This window comes from Centruroides sculpturatus, unplaced genomic scaffold, assembly GCF_000671375.1.
Source record: "Centruroides sculpturatus isolate CEXI.00-Female unplaced genomic scaffold, Cexi_2.0 scaffold566, whole genome shotgun sequence".
NCBI classification, from domain to species: domain Eukaryota; kingdom Metazoa; phylum Arthropoda; class Arachnida; order Scorpiones; family Buthidae; genus Centruroides; species Centruroides sculpturatus.
This window is the reverse complement of record NW_019384873.1, coordinates 353,463-368,106: the sequence shown is the minus strand read 5'-3', so window position 1 is coordinate 368,106 and position 14,644 is coordinate 353,463. Positions and strand designations below refer to the sequence as shown.

Here is a 14,644-nt window from a genome sequence, read left to right as displayed (position 1 = left end):
ATAGAACCACAGATGCATATTATATTATTAGACATATTTATTTTTAAACTTTATGAACTTTTGTTACTTTAATCACATAGCATGGTAATTATAAATATGTTCTGACTAAAATAAATATTGCTAATATAGGATCTTACAAAATTATTTATTTATTTATTTTTTTGCAGAAACTGTAGATTTGATGTCAGGATCATTTTCAGAGAGGATTGCAGCTCATATGGCTGCTCATAGACCCTACAGATGTTCAATTACTGGTTGTGGTAAGGTATGTAATAATTCATGATGAGATAAATTATTTTATTTTTATTAAAATGTTCACATTTTAATAAGATATTAGAGGCTTTCTCTGACTACATATATTGTTACTTTGCAACAGTCTGTGTTTTTTATGATGTATGATTCTTTGTAAATGATATTAGCTTTGTATATTATTTACAATTATTTAATCTATATATAAAATAAAAATATAGAGATTACAAAGTAAACTTTGTAATTTAAAATTAAGTAAAACAAATTAATAATAATAATAATAATAATAAAATACATCCATCACTCATTGCATTCTTTAAATACATTCATCACTCATTGCATTCTTCAAAAACACTATGCAGCACTGGAGAACAACACTACATCTCAGGGTTAGTAACACTTCCATACAAACAAACGAAACATTCATTAGGCGAGAAATTTTTCAAGGAGATTCCTTGAGTCCTCTCTGGTTCTGCCTAGCCCTGAATCCATTATCCAACATGTTAAACAACACGCAATACGGCTACAATATCAGACACGAAAAAACAACACAGTTTACACTCTCACATCTCATGTACATGGACGACATAAAACTTTATGCATCCACACAAAAACAACTTCATCAACTCCTACAAATCACACATTCATACACTAAGGACATACAAATGGAGTTTGGCTTAGACAAATGCAAAACACTTCACATAGAAAAAGGAATCCTGAAGAAAGAAGATTTTGCACTTGGAAATGGAGACGTTATTGAATCCATGGAAGAGGGCGAGTTCTACAAGTACTTAGGATTCCAACAGGCCAAACTAACAGAACATACACAAATAAAGCAACGATTAATTAAAGAATACCAAAGTAGGTTAAACGCTATACTTAGAACACAGTTAAATGCAAAACACACAGTTAAAGCAATAAACACATATGTCATCCCAGTACTCACATACTCTTTTGGAGTTATACATTGGACTCACACAGATCTCGAGCAACTCCAAAGGAAAACAAGAACAACACTTACTAAGCATAAACAACATCATCCTAAATCCGCCACAGAAAGATTAACCCTTCCACGTAAAGAAGGCGGACGTGGCCTGATTGACATAGTTAACCTTCACTACAAACAAATACAGTCACTGCGAGAGTTTTTCTACAAGAAACAAGAAACATCACAGTTACATAAAGCAGTAACTCTAGCAGACTCAAATAACACACCATTAAACTTACACTCACAACATACAGACATGACACAACATATAAAAAGCATAGACAACATTAAGCAATCATGGGCTCAAAAGGCTCTCCATGGCAGGCATCCTTACGACCTGGCCCAGGATTTTGTTGACAAAACTGCGTCAAACAGCTGGTTAGATCGGGGATGCCTCTTTGGGGAGACGGAAGGATTCATGATTGCCATACAGGATCAGGTCATAAATACTAAAAACTACAGAAAACACATACTCAAAGATACAACACTCACAAATGACACATGCAGAAAATGTCACATCATGCCAGAAACTATACAACACATCACTTCTGGTTGCAAGCTCTTGGCACAGACAGATTACTTACATAGACACAATCAAGTAGCAAATATAATACACCAAGAGCTTGCAAAGAAACACAAATTGGCAGACATCCACGAACCATACTACAAGTATATTCCACAGACAGTATTGGAAAATAACACGCACAAAATGTATTACGACAGAGCCATAATCACAGATAAAACAATTTACCACAACAGACCAGACATCACACTCATTGACAAACACAATAAAATCACATACATTATAGACATAGCCATTCCAAACACTCACAATGTACAAAACACATGCACTGAAAAAATTAGCAAGTACACAGAACTTGCCCAGGAAATAAGGCATCTATGGAGGATGGATAGGGTAGTTATTGTACCTGTTGTTCTTTCCTGTACAGGTGTGATACCACACACACTACACAAAAGCCTGGGAACATTAGAATTGAGTAGAAATACATACATAACACTACAGAAGGCCACTATATTGAATACATGCCACATTGTTAGGAAATTCCTGAATACAGACACTGACACACTTATTTAATTTTAGTTTTGTTTTGGTTACTATGCCTTGACTCTGGTCCGGCATAGTACACAGCCACCGGTTTAAACTGAGTATTACCCACTAAACCCAACACAATAATAATAATAATATACCTTAAACATAACAATCACTTAATTTCCATGCATAGTTTGTAGGCTGCATCCATGACAGATCACAACTTTGCATTCAGTGTGTCATTGTTTTTCAATGACACACTGAATATTAGCATCAGTTTAACTCTGTAAGATGGGTATCAGGCAGTTGTTGAAATCAAAGAAAACTTTAATCAGACTTGAATGTAGGTTGAGTGATTCTCCATTTTAAGACTGAGAAAAACATTTACTAATAAAACATTGGGCCAATATGGTATTGTATATTGTATTATATATATATATATACACGTGAGTATATATATGTATACAAAGAACATGTGATTAAAATATGACAGTCTCTCTAATATTTTATATTGCAAAATATATTTATTTTAAATGAACTAATTTAAATTTATTAATTTATGAAATTCAATTCTTATATAGGAATTTAAGTTAAAAGCTCATTTAGCACGTCATTGTGCTACTGCACATGGACTCGCATTACGTTCAGGTAGTCCCAGACCAACCATGAAAACTCGAGCAGCCTTTTATTTACATACTACTCCTTTAACACGAATAGCAAGAAGACTATGTACTCATATTCTTCGTCCAAGACATGCAGCTCGAAATCCTTTTCAGTCAATTAATGTTATAGCCATTAAACAGGAATGTAAGTATTGAATGTTTAACTGTAATTGAAATTACATAGAATTATATCTTTAAAATATTTTTATTAATTTTTAAGGTCAGACAAAATTAACAGAAACTGCAGTAATGCCAAAACCTAAACCACGTGAACGAGGACTGGTTGTTGATGTTTCTCATCGTCTTGGTACTCCAAATATTCCTCGTCCAGAATGGTTAGATCCAACCCCTTTAGATAAAATACCAAAACCAGAAAGAATTGCATTTCCTCCTCCACCCAGAGGAGAAGGTATATTTTCTAAAAGTTTCTTAAATAAATAATTTCTATATATTATAATCATTTCTTTGCCTGTCTTTAAGTTTAAATTGAAAGTTAGATAAGATATTAATTGACTAATTTTTAAACTTTTCAGACAAATTAAACTAAAAACATTGCAAAATTGTAATGAACTGTACTACCAACTGTTGTATACAGTTTTTGTTAAATATTTGATTATACTTTAGTTTAGTAATAAGTTTTGTTTATTTATTTATTTATTTTTTTGAAATTAAAAGATGTTGCAAAACTGGATGAGATTACAATAAAAGCATTAACTAACACCTATAATCCAGTTAAAATGAATAAATTTATTATAATAACAAATATTTTTAACAGCCATCTTCAAGTTATGAAATAATACAAAGAACAAAATTTAAATAAAATAGAACTTGTTAAATTTGTGCTGGTGGTCTCATGCTTAAAAGAATGTTGAAGAAAAATAAAATGAAATTAAAATAAAATTTAAATCAATATAATGGATTAAATAAAGTACATATATTAGGTATAACTACAAATAAAAATAGCAGATATAAAAAAAAATCAAATACCTAGAAATATAAGTAAGATTACAAATGTTCATAGCTTTCCATGCATGTGATACTGAATATGTGTCCTTAAAATTAACAGTGAAACCTTTCTTAGTTGCTTTGTAAATTTCAAGGTTTTTAAATTACTTGAGCTGTGCAGGAACAGCTGTGCTATGTAAGAGATGTGCATTATAAAAGGCCAGTCAGACATCATTTTATGTATAAACTTGTAACGCACCGTTTACGAAAACCAAAAGGGGTTACATAATAGTAGGGTTCAAGTACCAGGCCTGGACTTTCCAAAATAATAAAACCAATAATTTTCACAACCACATATAATAATTCACAATAAATATAAGGTTTATTATCTTGACAACAAAACAATAATGGGTTAATTGTCCCAACAGTAAGTTATATAATTGAACACTAGAAAAGTAGCAACAAAAATCAATAATCAAAGACAATAATACTTATATCCAACTCAACAAAGCTTTTATCTCCACCTCAAATGGATTCTACAGCAAAAAGATACGGTTTCCTCTAATTGATCACAGACGTTTCTACCACAGTTGTCACCTGAAAGCTACCTTCTCCGTCGTGGAGTGCCACTTTTTATTCTATTTCGAGTGCAGCTCCGCACTGTCTTAATTTACATAAGATGTCGTTCCAGGATCAGGCACCGATGCAAACTAAGTTTGCTTTTTCTTTCATGGTCACTGGTGCTTAGGAATTTGTCCTTAACAAAAAAAAAAAGAACCCCAAAAAGAAAATAATTAAATAAAAATAATGCCCCAAAACATAAAATAACGATCGGACATTGACTCCTTTACAAACTAGGTGTGTCCAACCCATGGGCCGCATGCAGCCCAATAAACGTGTAAACAAAATTAACAAATTTATTTATTTATTTTTTATTTATATATTTTAATGGCATTAACTCAAAAAAGAAGTTTCACAAAGCTTTATACATAATTTCTCTAATTAGAGACACAAATAAAACAAATATTTGTGTTTTTCCAATAAAGTTTTGTTTGTCTCCTTTATAGTAAATGAATTTATCTATTTCTAAGTAAAAATTTAAAGTGTCTGTAGAAGTAATTTTTTAAAATATCCTTATTTGTAATGAAGTTTTAATACTTATTACTATAATCTAGAAACATTAATTCTTAAATATACTTGTATATACTTGTGGCCCAAAACCCTATGACTTCTTCCAATGTGGCCCAGAGAAACAAAAAGATTGGACACCCCTGGTATACCATTATTTAAATTTATATTATTTTTATATTTTATAATTTCAAAATTTTCTATAAGTAATTGTCCAATTCTTTATGTAATATTTTAATGTTCTGTTTATCTATATCACAATCATTTTCTTCAATGTATAAATATCAGCGTAAATTCTCATTCTTTAGTTTTATTGCCACTTCATACTCTTTAACCTACATTCAAAAAATCATTCCTATTTTCTCTACATATACTTTTTTGTTTTTTACACAAATATTTGATACTACAGACCACTCCCATGACTTTGCCTATATGTTTTATATTATTCCTATTTTCTATTAATGTTTAATTTTAGTATTAAAGCTAGGAGCCAGAATCATGTTATTTGTGAGATTATTTTTAAAAGATCACATTTTTTTAGTATATGGAAATGATGTGTAATTTTTATTTCTTTTATTAGTATTTACTTTATATCTGTCATTAAGGAATTTCTGAAAGCAAATTTTTATCGATCTCTTCAGATAATTATTTAATAAATATTTTTTTTAATTATCTGTCTCCTGTAACTATTCTGTAATTCAGTCACTTTGATTCATAATGTTTGCATTTCTAGCATAAAACAACTCTTTTTTATATCCATTGAACAATATGACTTGCAATATTAGAAAAATCATAAATTATAAGGTTTTTCAAATTGTGAAAATGAACCCTGATTTATTTCTAATAACTGTAGTATTTAAATTAATTTTACTATTGAATTCTTTTTCAATTTCAAACTTAATATTTATACTAATTTTATTTACTTCATTAAATATAAAAGATTCTTCTTCTTTATTTTTATAAAAAATCAAAAACAAGTCATCCACATATTTTGATAATAAATTCACACCTTCAATTTTTTTTAATTTTCTGATCTATGTTAATCATAGCTATTTCTGCTAATCTAGAACCTAATACTGTACCCATATTAATACTTTTTTTTTCCTATAAATTTTTTACCATTTACCAAAAAGTAATTACTAACAAATGAAAGTTTAAGTTAGTTACTAACTTTCTATATTAATATTAATTAAACTATTTTCTGTTAATGTCCATTTTATTGATGGGTACATAGACTTCATATTGTATGATTAGCCTAAATATTAAGATCTGTATTCCAACTTTTTTTAACTTATTAATTAGCTGGTCTGCATTATATATATACATATATCAAATAATTCTGTGTGCTGTATTTTTAATTTTAAAAAATACTTTCAAGTTAAAGAAAACAATATTATGAAAGTCTATCAGATGACATTGATTACCTGGTTTGTGAGTTTTCATTCTGACTTTACATATAGAGGTTCTACATGCATTAAAATCTAAAATTTTACTTTTTCTTTAACCGATATTTTCTTATCTTTATAATAATAGCTCATCCTTTTTCCAATTTTTTTAAACTATTTTCAATGGATTATCATCTAATTTTATAAAATTGTTCTTGTAACTTGTTCTAATATTTTATTTTCTAATCATAATTTTTAACAACCACTTGTTTAGATTTATCCACTAACTATTTTAAGATTGTTTTTACTTAGAAATGATTGTACCTGCTTCAATTTCCTATAAAATTGTGAACTTATACACTGTGGTCTACCTTTATTTGCTTTTAACATCCTATTTTAAGTTTTCAATTATGTCTCCTGTAAGTTACTCTCTTTTATTTTTATCAACTGGTAGTCTTCATAACAGCAAATCTATATCTGCTACCATTTTTAATACATCATTTCTAAAGGGCATGTTAAAATCAAAACCTAATATCAAAAATTGTTTAACATACTCAGGTATGACTATGTCTGATTTATTAACCACCAAATTTTCTTCTCACAACACTTTTTATATTTTGGTTAGGCATTTAAATTTCTCTGTTCATATCTTATATATATTTGATCATTTACAATTATCACAACTCTTACATTTACTAAGAATATAATAATAAAACAGGTTGTATAAAATTAATCTAAGATAAAGTTTTGCATCAAAGATTTAAATTTTTGTTGTAAAATTTTAATTTTATTAATTAATTTTTTAAACCTGTAATGAATACTAAAAGTCCCTCTTAATTTTCACAGGACAGCAGTGCAGAAAAATAATTACATAATTAACCTTTCATCTTTGAGAACTGTCAAATATTGTCAGTTTCTTGACAAAAGAAAGGGAAATTAAATACATATTGTATTAGTTGTATGAATTTTAATAGAATTTGTACCAAAAACAATATGAACATTATTATGTATGCAGGGTCCTAAAAGTCTTATTCATAGGCACAGTTTCATACTTCAATAACCAAAATAAATTAGTTCTACATTGATAAAAATTATTATTTAAAAAATTTTAAAAGTTAGACACTCAAATATTATTTACTGCATAGTTCTTGCATAGAATCTGTCAGATTGTGTAAAGAATTTCATTGATTATATCATTTAATAACAAGTTGGTTTTTATTAATCATCAAACATTTTACAATATAGTAGTATAATTTTTATTTCGTATGAAAGAAAATGGAATTGTCATATTTTAACTGATGATTATTTTTCATTGATATATGTATTTTCATTGAATATGTGATATTTTTATAATTTATCATGTAATGGTAACTGACTAGTTTAATATTATTTTTAGTTATTTTAATATGTAAATGCTGTTAGTTATTCTTTATAAAGATATTTTGTGTTAATTCAAAAATAATAATCAGATAGCAACATTTCAAAGCCCAAAGTTAATAATAATAAGCTAAACGATTACCATATTTTAATCAGGATACTTTACCACTACTATTAATAATTAAATTCTGAGTAATTTGATACTAGAGGTACGTTTTAGGTGCCATCTCTTATAAAATTTAATAATTATAATTAAATTAATATTTATTAAATTAGAAATATTCTGGAAGAAAAGAATCATCCTGGAGTGAGACTATAGCACCAAATTACTCAGAATTTAATTATTAATAGTAGTGGTAAAGTAGCCTGATTAAAATATGGCAGTCATTTGGCTTAATAATAATCAGTTTTGTGAATGAAAATTTCAAATAAAAATTTATTTTTGATGAATTTACATTAATTGAAATCATGACTTGCAAACTGTTGTTAGTTTTTGCTTTTGGAAGTATAACAACTGAAATCAGACAAAGACAGTTTTTATATTCTTGACAGAATCTCTCTCTGAAGTTTTAAGAGAAGAGTATTTGTTTAATAGGATGTGTTTTAAAATTTTATGATATTTAAATAAATAAGATGAAGCTATTAAATATTTATATTAAAATAAACATTAACATATCAACAATGTTAATATACTGTAAAATATATAGAATTGTTGTTTTTTATTTTTATTTTTCCAATTTTATTTTTTATTATTGATATTTAATTATTACATTGTCATCATATTTTTATTCAATTTATATTGTTTTCTAGAATATATAAAAAAGTATTTAAAAAAGAAAGTAATGAATTATATGCAATAAACAACTAAAATTATGGGAGAATGTGAAAATGTATTATTGTTGCAATGCAACTGTATATTTATCCAAACAACTGTAATAAATGACTTTTTCAATAGTAGTTCATAATTTAATACTTTTTTCATTAGTAATAAATAGAAATATGGTAGAATTTTAAGAAATTACCAAATTAATTCCTGTAAAAGTAATAGATAAAAATTGTTTGTTATGAAGAACAAATATATTTGCTTTTTTTTTATGTTTCTCAGTATTGAAAGCCAAACTTGTTTCTATTCTTTGAGTCATATCACTTATTTTCATACTCTATCTGAACTAATTTAATAAAGTATTCATTATCTTTTTAAACTGATTTTTGAATTATTTTTATTTATTTGTTGCATTAATTATATTTTTTGTCATTTTGTGCTTTTTTTTACAAATTGACAAGTGCTGTTAGAGTATACTGTAATTTCAAGTGGATAGCCCACAGATTATCTATTTTAAATGATAATTTGAAAAAGATGCAGGTTTTATGCATGTTTTAAATTGCAGTTATGAATTTACCAAACAGCTTTTTCTTTGTATGAAGTCATTAAAAGTGTCTTTAAAAACATGAAAAATCCTTTATATGTCACAAACATGTTCTTTGCAGTTTTTTTCCAAAACCACCAAAGACATGTACATTCATACTTTAGTTTTTTATTCATTTTCTTTCAGTTCAGTTTCTTTAATTGATATTATTAAATACTCCTATTTGAATTGATATCTTAAAAGCTGATAAATTTCTGGTAATTATCTCTATCTGAATAATGCCATCATTATAGACAACTTTGATAATTAAGACACATGACAAAATAATTATTATCCTAATAAGCTATTAATTCACTGATCTTATTACTACTATAAAGTAAATTTTGATGATTAAAAATAATCAAATACACTGAAAATGATAGCTCTAGTATGATATAATATTTAATTTGGTTTATGCACAACAGCATTACTTTCTGCTATTTTGCTAAAAATTGAAACTAAAAACGGCATTATTATTATTAATTTGATTCAAGTTGTTTCATTCTATAAACTCTATTGTGCAAAAATATCACTTTTATATAAATTAAATTAGAATTTGTCATGCATATCAACTTGTTAAAGGCTCATCATCTGGCAGGCAAGACAAAAATAAGCTGGGAAATGTTTAAAAAAGCTGTATGCAGTAAAAAATGCACCAGTTATTCTCAGTATTCACACTTTTGCCTCTTTCTGATTGAAAAGTCATTCCCTATCACACAACTATTTGTGAATTGTTTTTACAATATTTTCATTGCAATACAGTACTTATAAAAAAACATACTTTCTGTTACAAAGCAAAGTACAGTAACTTCTGTACTATCAAACTGAAGGCCCACATCAAAGCATAATGCCTTCTGCTGAATCATGTGTGAAAAATTTGTCACAATTATGTAAATAGAGTACAAATAACAATATTAATCCAATATAATAATGCAAAAGACAACAAAGTAGATAGTTGGTGAGAGATTTGAGGAATGTAAACAGATGATATTGAGAACATACTGTACTAGACAGCTGCAAAATCCAAAAATGAGAAACTGGACATGATGATTGCAGAAAATTTCCACAAAAGTCCATCATGCAACATTAACTCGGTTTTTCCAAGAAAATATTTTTTAAACAGCTGTCCTGAACATTCTGTCGTAGCAAGAGGAAGATTGGGTACAGCAAGGTGACAATTGTACAGAACATCTGCATTTTATAACTTGCACAAATAATACCAAATGTTATTTATCTTATGTTTAAAAATATTTTTAGTAAAATATTATTATTATTATTATTGCACTTATGTAGCAGGAAATTAAATTATAGCATTAACAGGTAGAAACACAGGTACACTAACTTTGTTCACCATAGGATTGGGCTTTTGAAAATATGATAATGTATTGCATTTCTGGGTTGCTTTGCTTGCCTGAATGTGTTTCTGCATTTTTGTTTTTTTCGTCATGCCTTTTGGCACATTCCAAAATTTACAGTGGCTTAATTAATTAAACTGTGAAAAAAGTATGCATAATATTTGTATGTATTATGCCAGTGACTACAACTTTTTCTTTGTCATGAAAATTACATCTTATTGCATATATTTTCCTTTTTAATCTTTAATGAAATTTTCCTGAAATATTAAATTGCCATTTTATTAAAGCTTTATCATTTTACATTTTCATTCGGTTTTAATAAACTTGATAAATATGTTTAATTAATTAATTAATTAAATGTAATATTTTTGTTTTATTTTTATTGTTCAATAAATATATGCAGTTTCTTTCTTACTTATAAACAGTTATATTTTTTCCTTAATTTTAATTATTTTGTTAGTTTTAATAATCCAAACTTTGGATAATAGAATTATTTTCAGGTCCATTAGAAATTAAATTAGTAAAAGTTTACTATAGCTATGTAATATTTATTATGAAATTTGTCTTGTAGATTTCAAATACTATGATAATATAGATGTGCTATTGAATATTATACAAACATCAGATGAGAAAATTGTTGTTTTGACTAATATATTAGAACATTAATATTTATTGCTCTGAATAGTTGGAATTAATTTTTATATGTGTGTGTTTGTGTGTATGGAATATTTATTAATTTTTGTGTATTTTAGATGGTCAGTTAATTATTCCTCGACCCATTGAAGTAGAAGAACCTATAACTAGATTGCCTGCAACAATAAATAGTGTTTCTTCTAGTTTACTTCGGAAACGACCTTACGAACAAAATGGAGTTGATGGTAAATATAAAACTGATTTTATATTGGGATTTTAAAAATCTGCTTGCTATTAAAATGTAATAATAATTATATAACTAATTGTAACTATATTAAAATTAAATTATTTTATGTAGTAGTTGAATATACCATATTAAGATTTCACATTGTGTAGATTTTGATTGAAAAGATTTTGATGAAACTTATAAAATTTTTCTGATAAAATAAAATACAATAAATCAAATAGTAAATTATTTCTTGTTGCTCTGTAATTTTTAAATAAAAATAAAAACTTAAGTATGTTCAAAATCTGTATATTGGGGTACAATTAATTATGAAGCATGTAATTAAAGTTACATGCTTCATAAATGTTAAATGTTAAGAATTGATAAATTATAAATAAAAATCAATAATCATAAGTTAAAATTCTTGATTTCTTTTAATCATAAATTGATGAAAAATTTAATAAACTTTAAATGTTAAACATATAATAAACAATTCTGATTAAAAACATTGTCATCAGAACAGTGGAAATTATATAAATGTTATATAATATTGGACTTTATATAATGTGTATTTTACACATTATATACTAATTTAAATAAAATCTTAGAGAGCTGTTGGAGATTTATAAACAACTGAAAACTCTTATTAAATTTTTGAATTATTAAAATTACATTTCTGACCAGTAGTTAAATAATTATTTGTAAATCTTAGTGCTAATTATATTTATTTTTATAATTGAGGCTATAAGTCTAATAATTTTATACTAAACTTTAATTATATCTGTTTCTACTATCCATAATTTATTAAATTTTTAAAGCATTACTTTATATTGGTTTTAGCTTTATACATTAATTATAATTCCAAGTTCTAAATGGTTTTTCTTAATGATTATATTATATTGTTAAAATGTATTGTATAAAATGTATGGCATTGAAAAAGATTCATTCTATGGTCTTGTTCTATCAGCAATAATATTGTTTTAATATCACGTATTTTCATGATATTAATTATATCAAATGACTATGTTGTTTGTAAACACTTCACCTGCCATTAATGAGTGATAATCTTAAGCTGAATAAAAATAAGAGAAAATGTGTAGCAATTAATAAACAAAAAGAAAAATTCTAAAAACCTGACTCAAAATAATTAAATTTTTATGATGGTGATGTGCATCAGATTAGTCAAGAAAAATTTCTAAGAATATAAAATCATAAATAAAACCAAGTCAACAACTTTTATATTTTTCAGATAATACAATGCATCACAACCAGTGTATTGCTAGATGAATTAAAAAGTTAAAATAACAAATTTTTTAATTTGTAAAAAGAAAAAAAATTACTTCTGTACATTGTCAACTATATTTCAGAAGTTTGTAACAGCCAGTTGTTATGGAGAAGGAAATTGTATTCTGTGCATGATTTCAACACAAGTCTGGAGAATTCCTGCCAAATGTTCTTTTCCATAGTTGATACAATATATATATTTATTTATTTATTTATTTATGTTAACTTTCTTCTAATTGTCAACTTTTGTTAAAATTAATTTGCTACATTTCTCGATCATCTCTAATCAGTTAAAATATTTTTTTTAAAAAAGTTATAAGTCTCTCTCTTTGTATGTGTAAGAACAGAGATTTTCTTTGCAAGGTAATTAGAAATGACTAGGTAGTTTTTGTATAGTAAATGAAATTAGGAAGTAGGTTTGTGATCATATTGAGTTTCTTGGTTTTGAAGTAATATATTATTGCATTTATCTTACTCTAAGTAAATTTATTGTAAATAATCTGTAATTAGATGATAATATTTAATGGCATGTTGACTGCAATGATCACTAACGACCATTAAATGATAAGCAAACAAGGAAAAAATAGTTTACAAGAGTGCTTATGCATCAGGAAATTACATTTCAAGTATAATATATATATATATTTATGGCAATTGCTTATTTTTTTTGTCACAATTTCAGCATTTACTAAAACAGTAAAAAAACTTAGAAAATTATAAAGGAGATCTCAGTTCAGAATGTGAAAAACATGATAAACTTGCAGAAGGAAAATAATGAATTTTTATCCAGTTTGACTAACCACAAGTTAACATTAATAAAATGAATAAGGTTTTAGTAGTTTGGCTGACTCTGACCAAAAATAACTCCACAATTGACTTGTTGGTCAGTTCTTAAATATTTAATTATAAAGCATTACATTTTCTTGAATTATGAATTAAATTTTGAAACTGATTCTCTAAGTGGTTTTATTTATTTATTTTTAATATGTTTTGGTTCAATATACATGAATAAAATATCAATGCCATTAGTTTTTTTTTCAAAAAGTAAATTAATTACTTTTTATTTTACTTTAAAAGTGAGTAAACTTTTTTTAACAATAACTTCTTTAAATATAGCAAGAGACATATAATAATGTTATTATTTTATTTTTTGAGATAAGGAATTTTGCCAGAATTATATTTGCAGTATACTTTTATTGATTAATTTAATTTAAGTATTAAAAATAAATTAATTACTCAAATATTTGTTTCATATATTTAGTGTAAGCAAATGTAGTGTAAGAAAGTGTAATATTACATCTGTCCAATTGAATTGTCCAATTAAATATACAGAAACATCTAAAACTATAATTAAAAATCTGTTAAAAAATTCAGGAATATTTGAATTATATGATCGAATAATTTTAAATAACTTAAAAGTTACATTTAAAAACTCACGCCAAACTTTGTATAGTTTCTGTATACAAATTCACTGAGTTCAGCATTAATAAAGTTCCTTTAGTATTAACACAAGCACTTTCAACGAGTGTATAACCGTCATATTCAGGTGAAAAGAATAAATTTTAATGAAACAAACGTGCAGGATGTTCCAAAGGAACAGAATATTTAAATTCAAACCAGGTGTCCGGAAATTCCGTTAAGAACGTGCAACTAGTTTTTGGTATGTTCGAATCTTTATATTTTACGATGCTAGCAGCGCATGCGTGGAAATGCTACCACATTGGCGATACGATGTTAGGTGCATTTCATTTTTTAGACTCCGATACAAGGCAATCCACACCCCGGGTAGATCAAGTGTGGGAACATTGCATGCTTCTGAAGTAGCCGTGAGAAGCGCTTCCCTGATGAACACCTGCCTTCGATTGTTGCAGCATTTAATTATTGTTGTTCTGGGCCATAACGGGTTGTAGCCTTGCTCAAGAACTTTTTTAGCAAGCTCTGTAGAACATCTTCCT

General features: G+C 26.7%; 1 protein-coding gene across 1 annotated transcript in view; it reads left to right on the top strand.

The window, feature by feature from the left end:
- LOC111630915 (metastasis-associated protein MTA3-like) overlaps positions 1 to 14,644 on the top strand; it is a 126,908-nt gene that overhangs the window by 90,909 nt on the left and 21,355 nt on the right. Inside the window, exons 12-15 of the mRNA XM_023375074.1 lie at positions 168 to 265; positions 2,870 to 3,095; positions 3,171 to 3,359; positions 11,299 to 11,424. Coding sequence (XP_023230842.1) covers positions 168 to 265; positions 2,870 to 3,095; positions 3,171 to 3,359; positions 11,299 to 11,424 — 639 coding nt within the window. The remainder of the gene's footprint in view (positions 1 to 167; positions 266 to 2,869; positions 3,096 to 3,170; positions 3,360 to 11,298; positions 11,425 to 14,644) is intronic.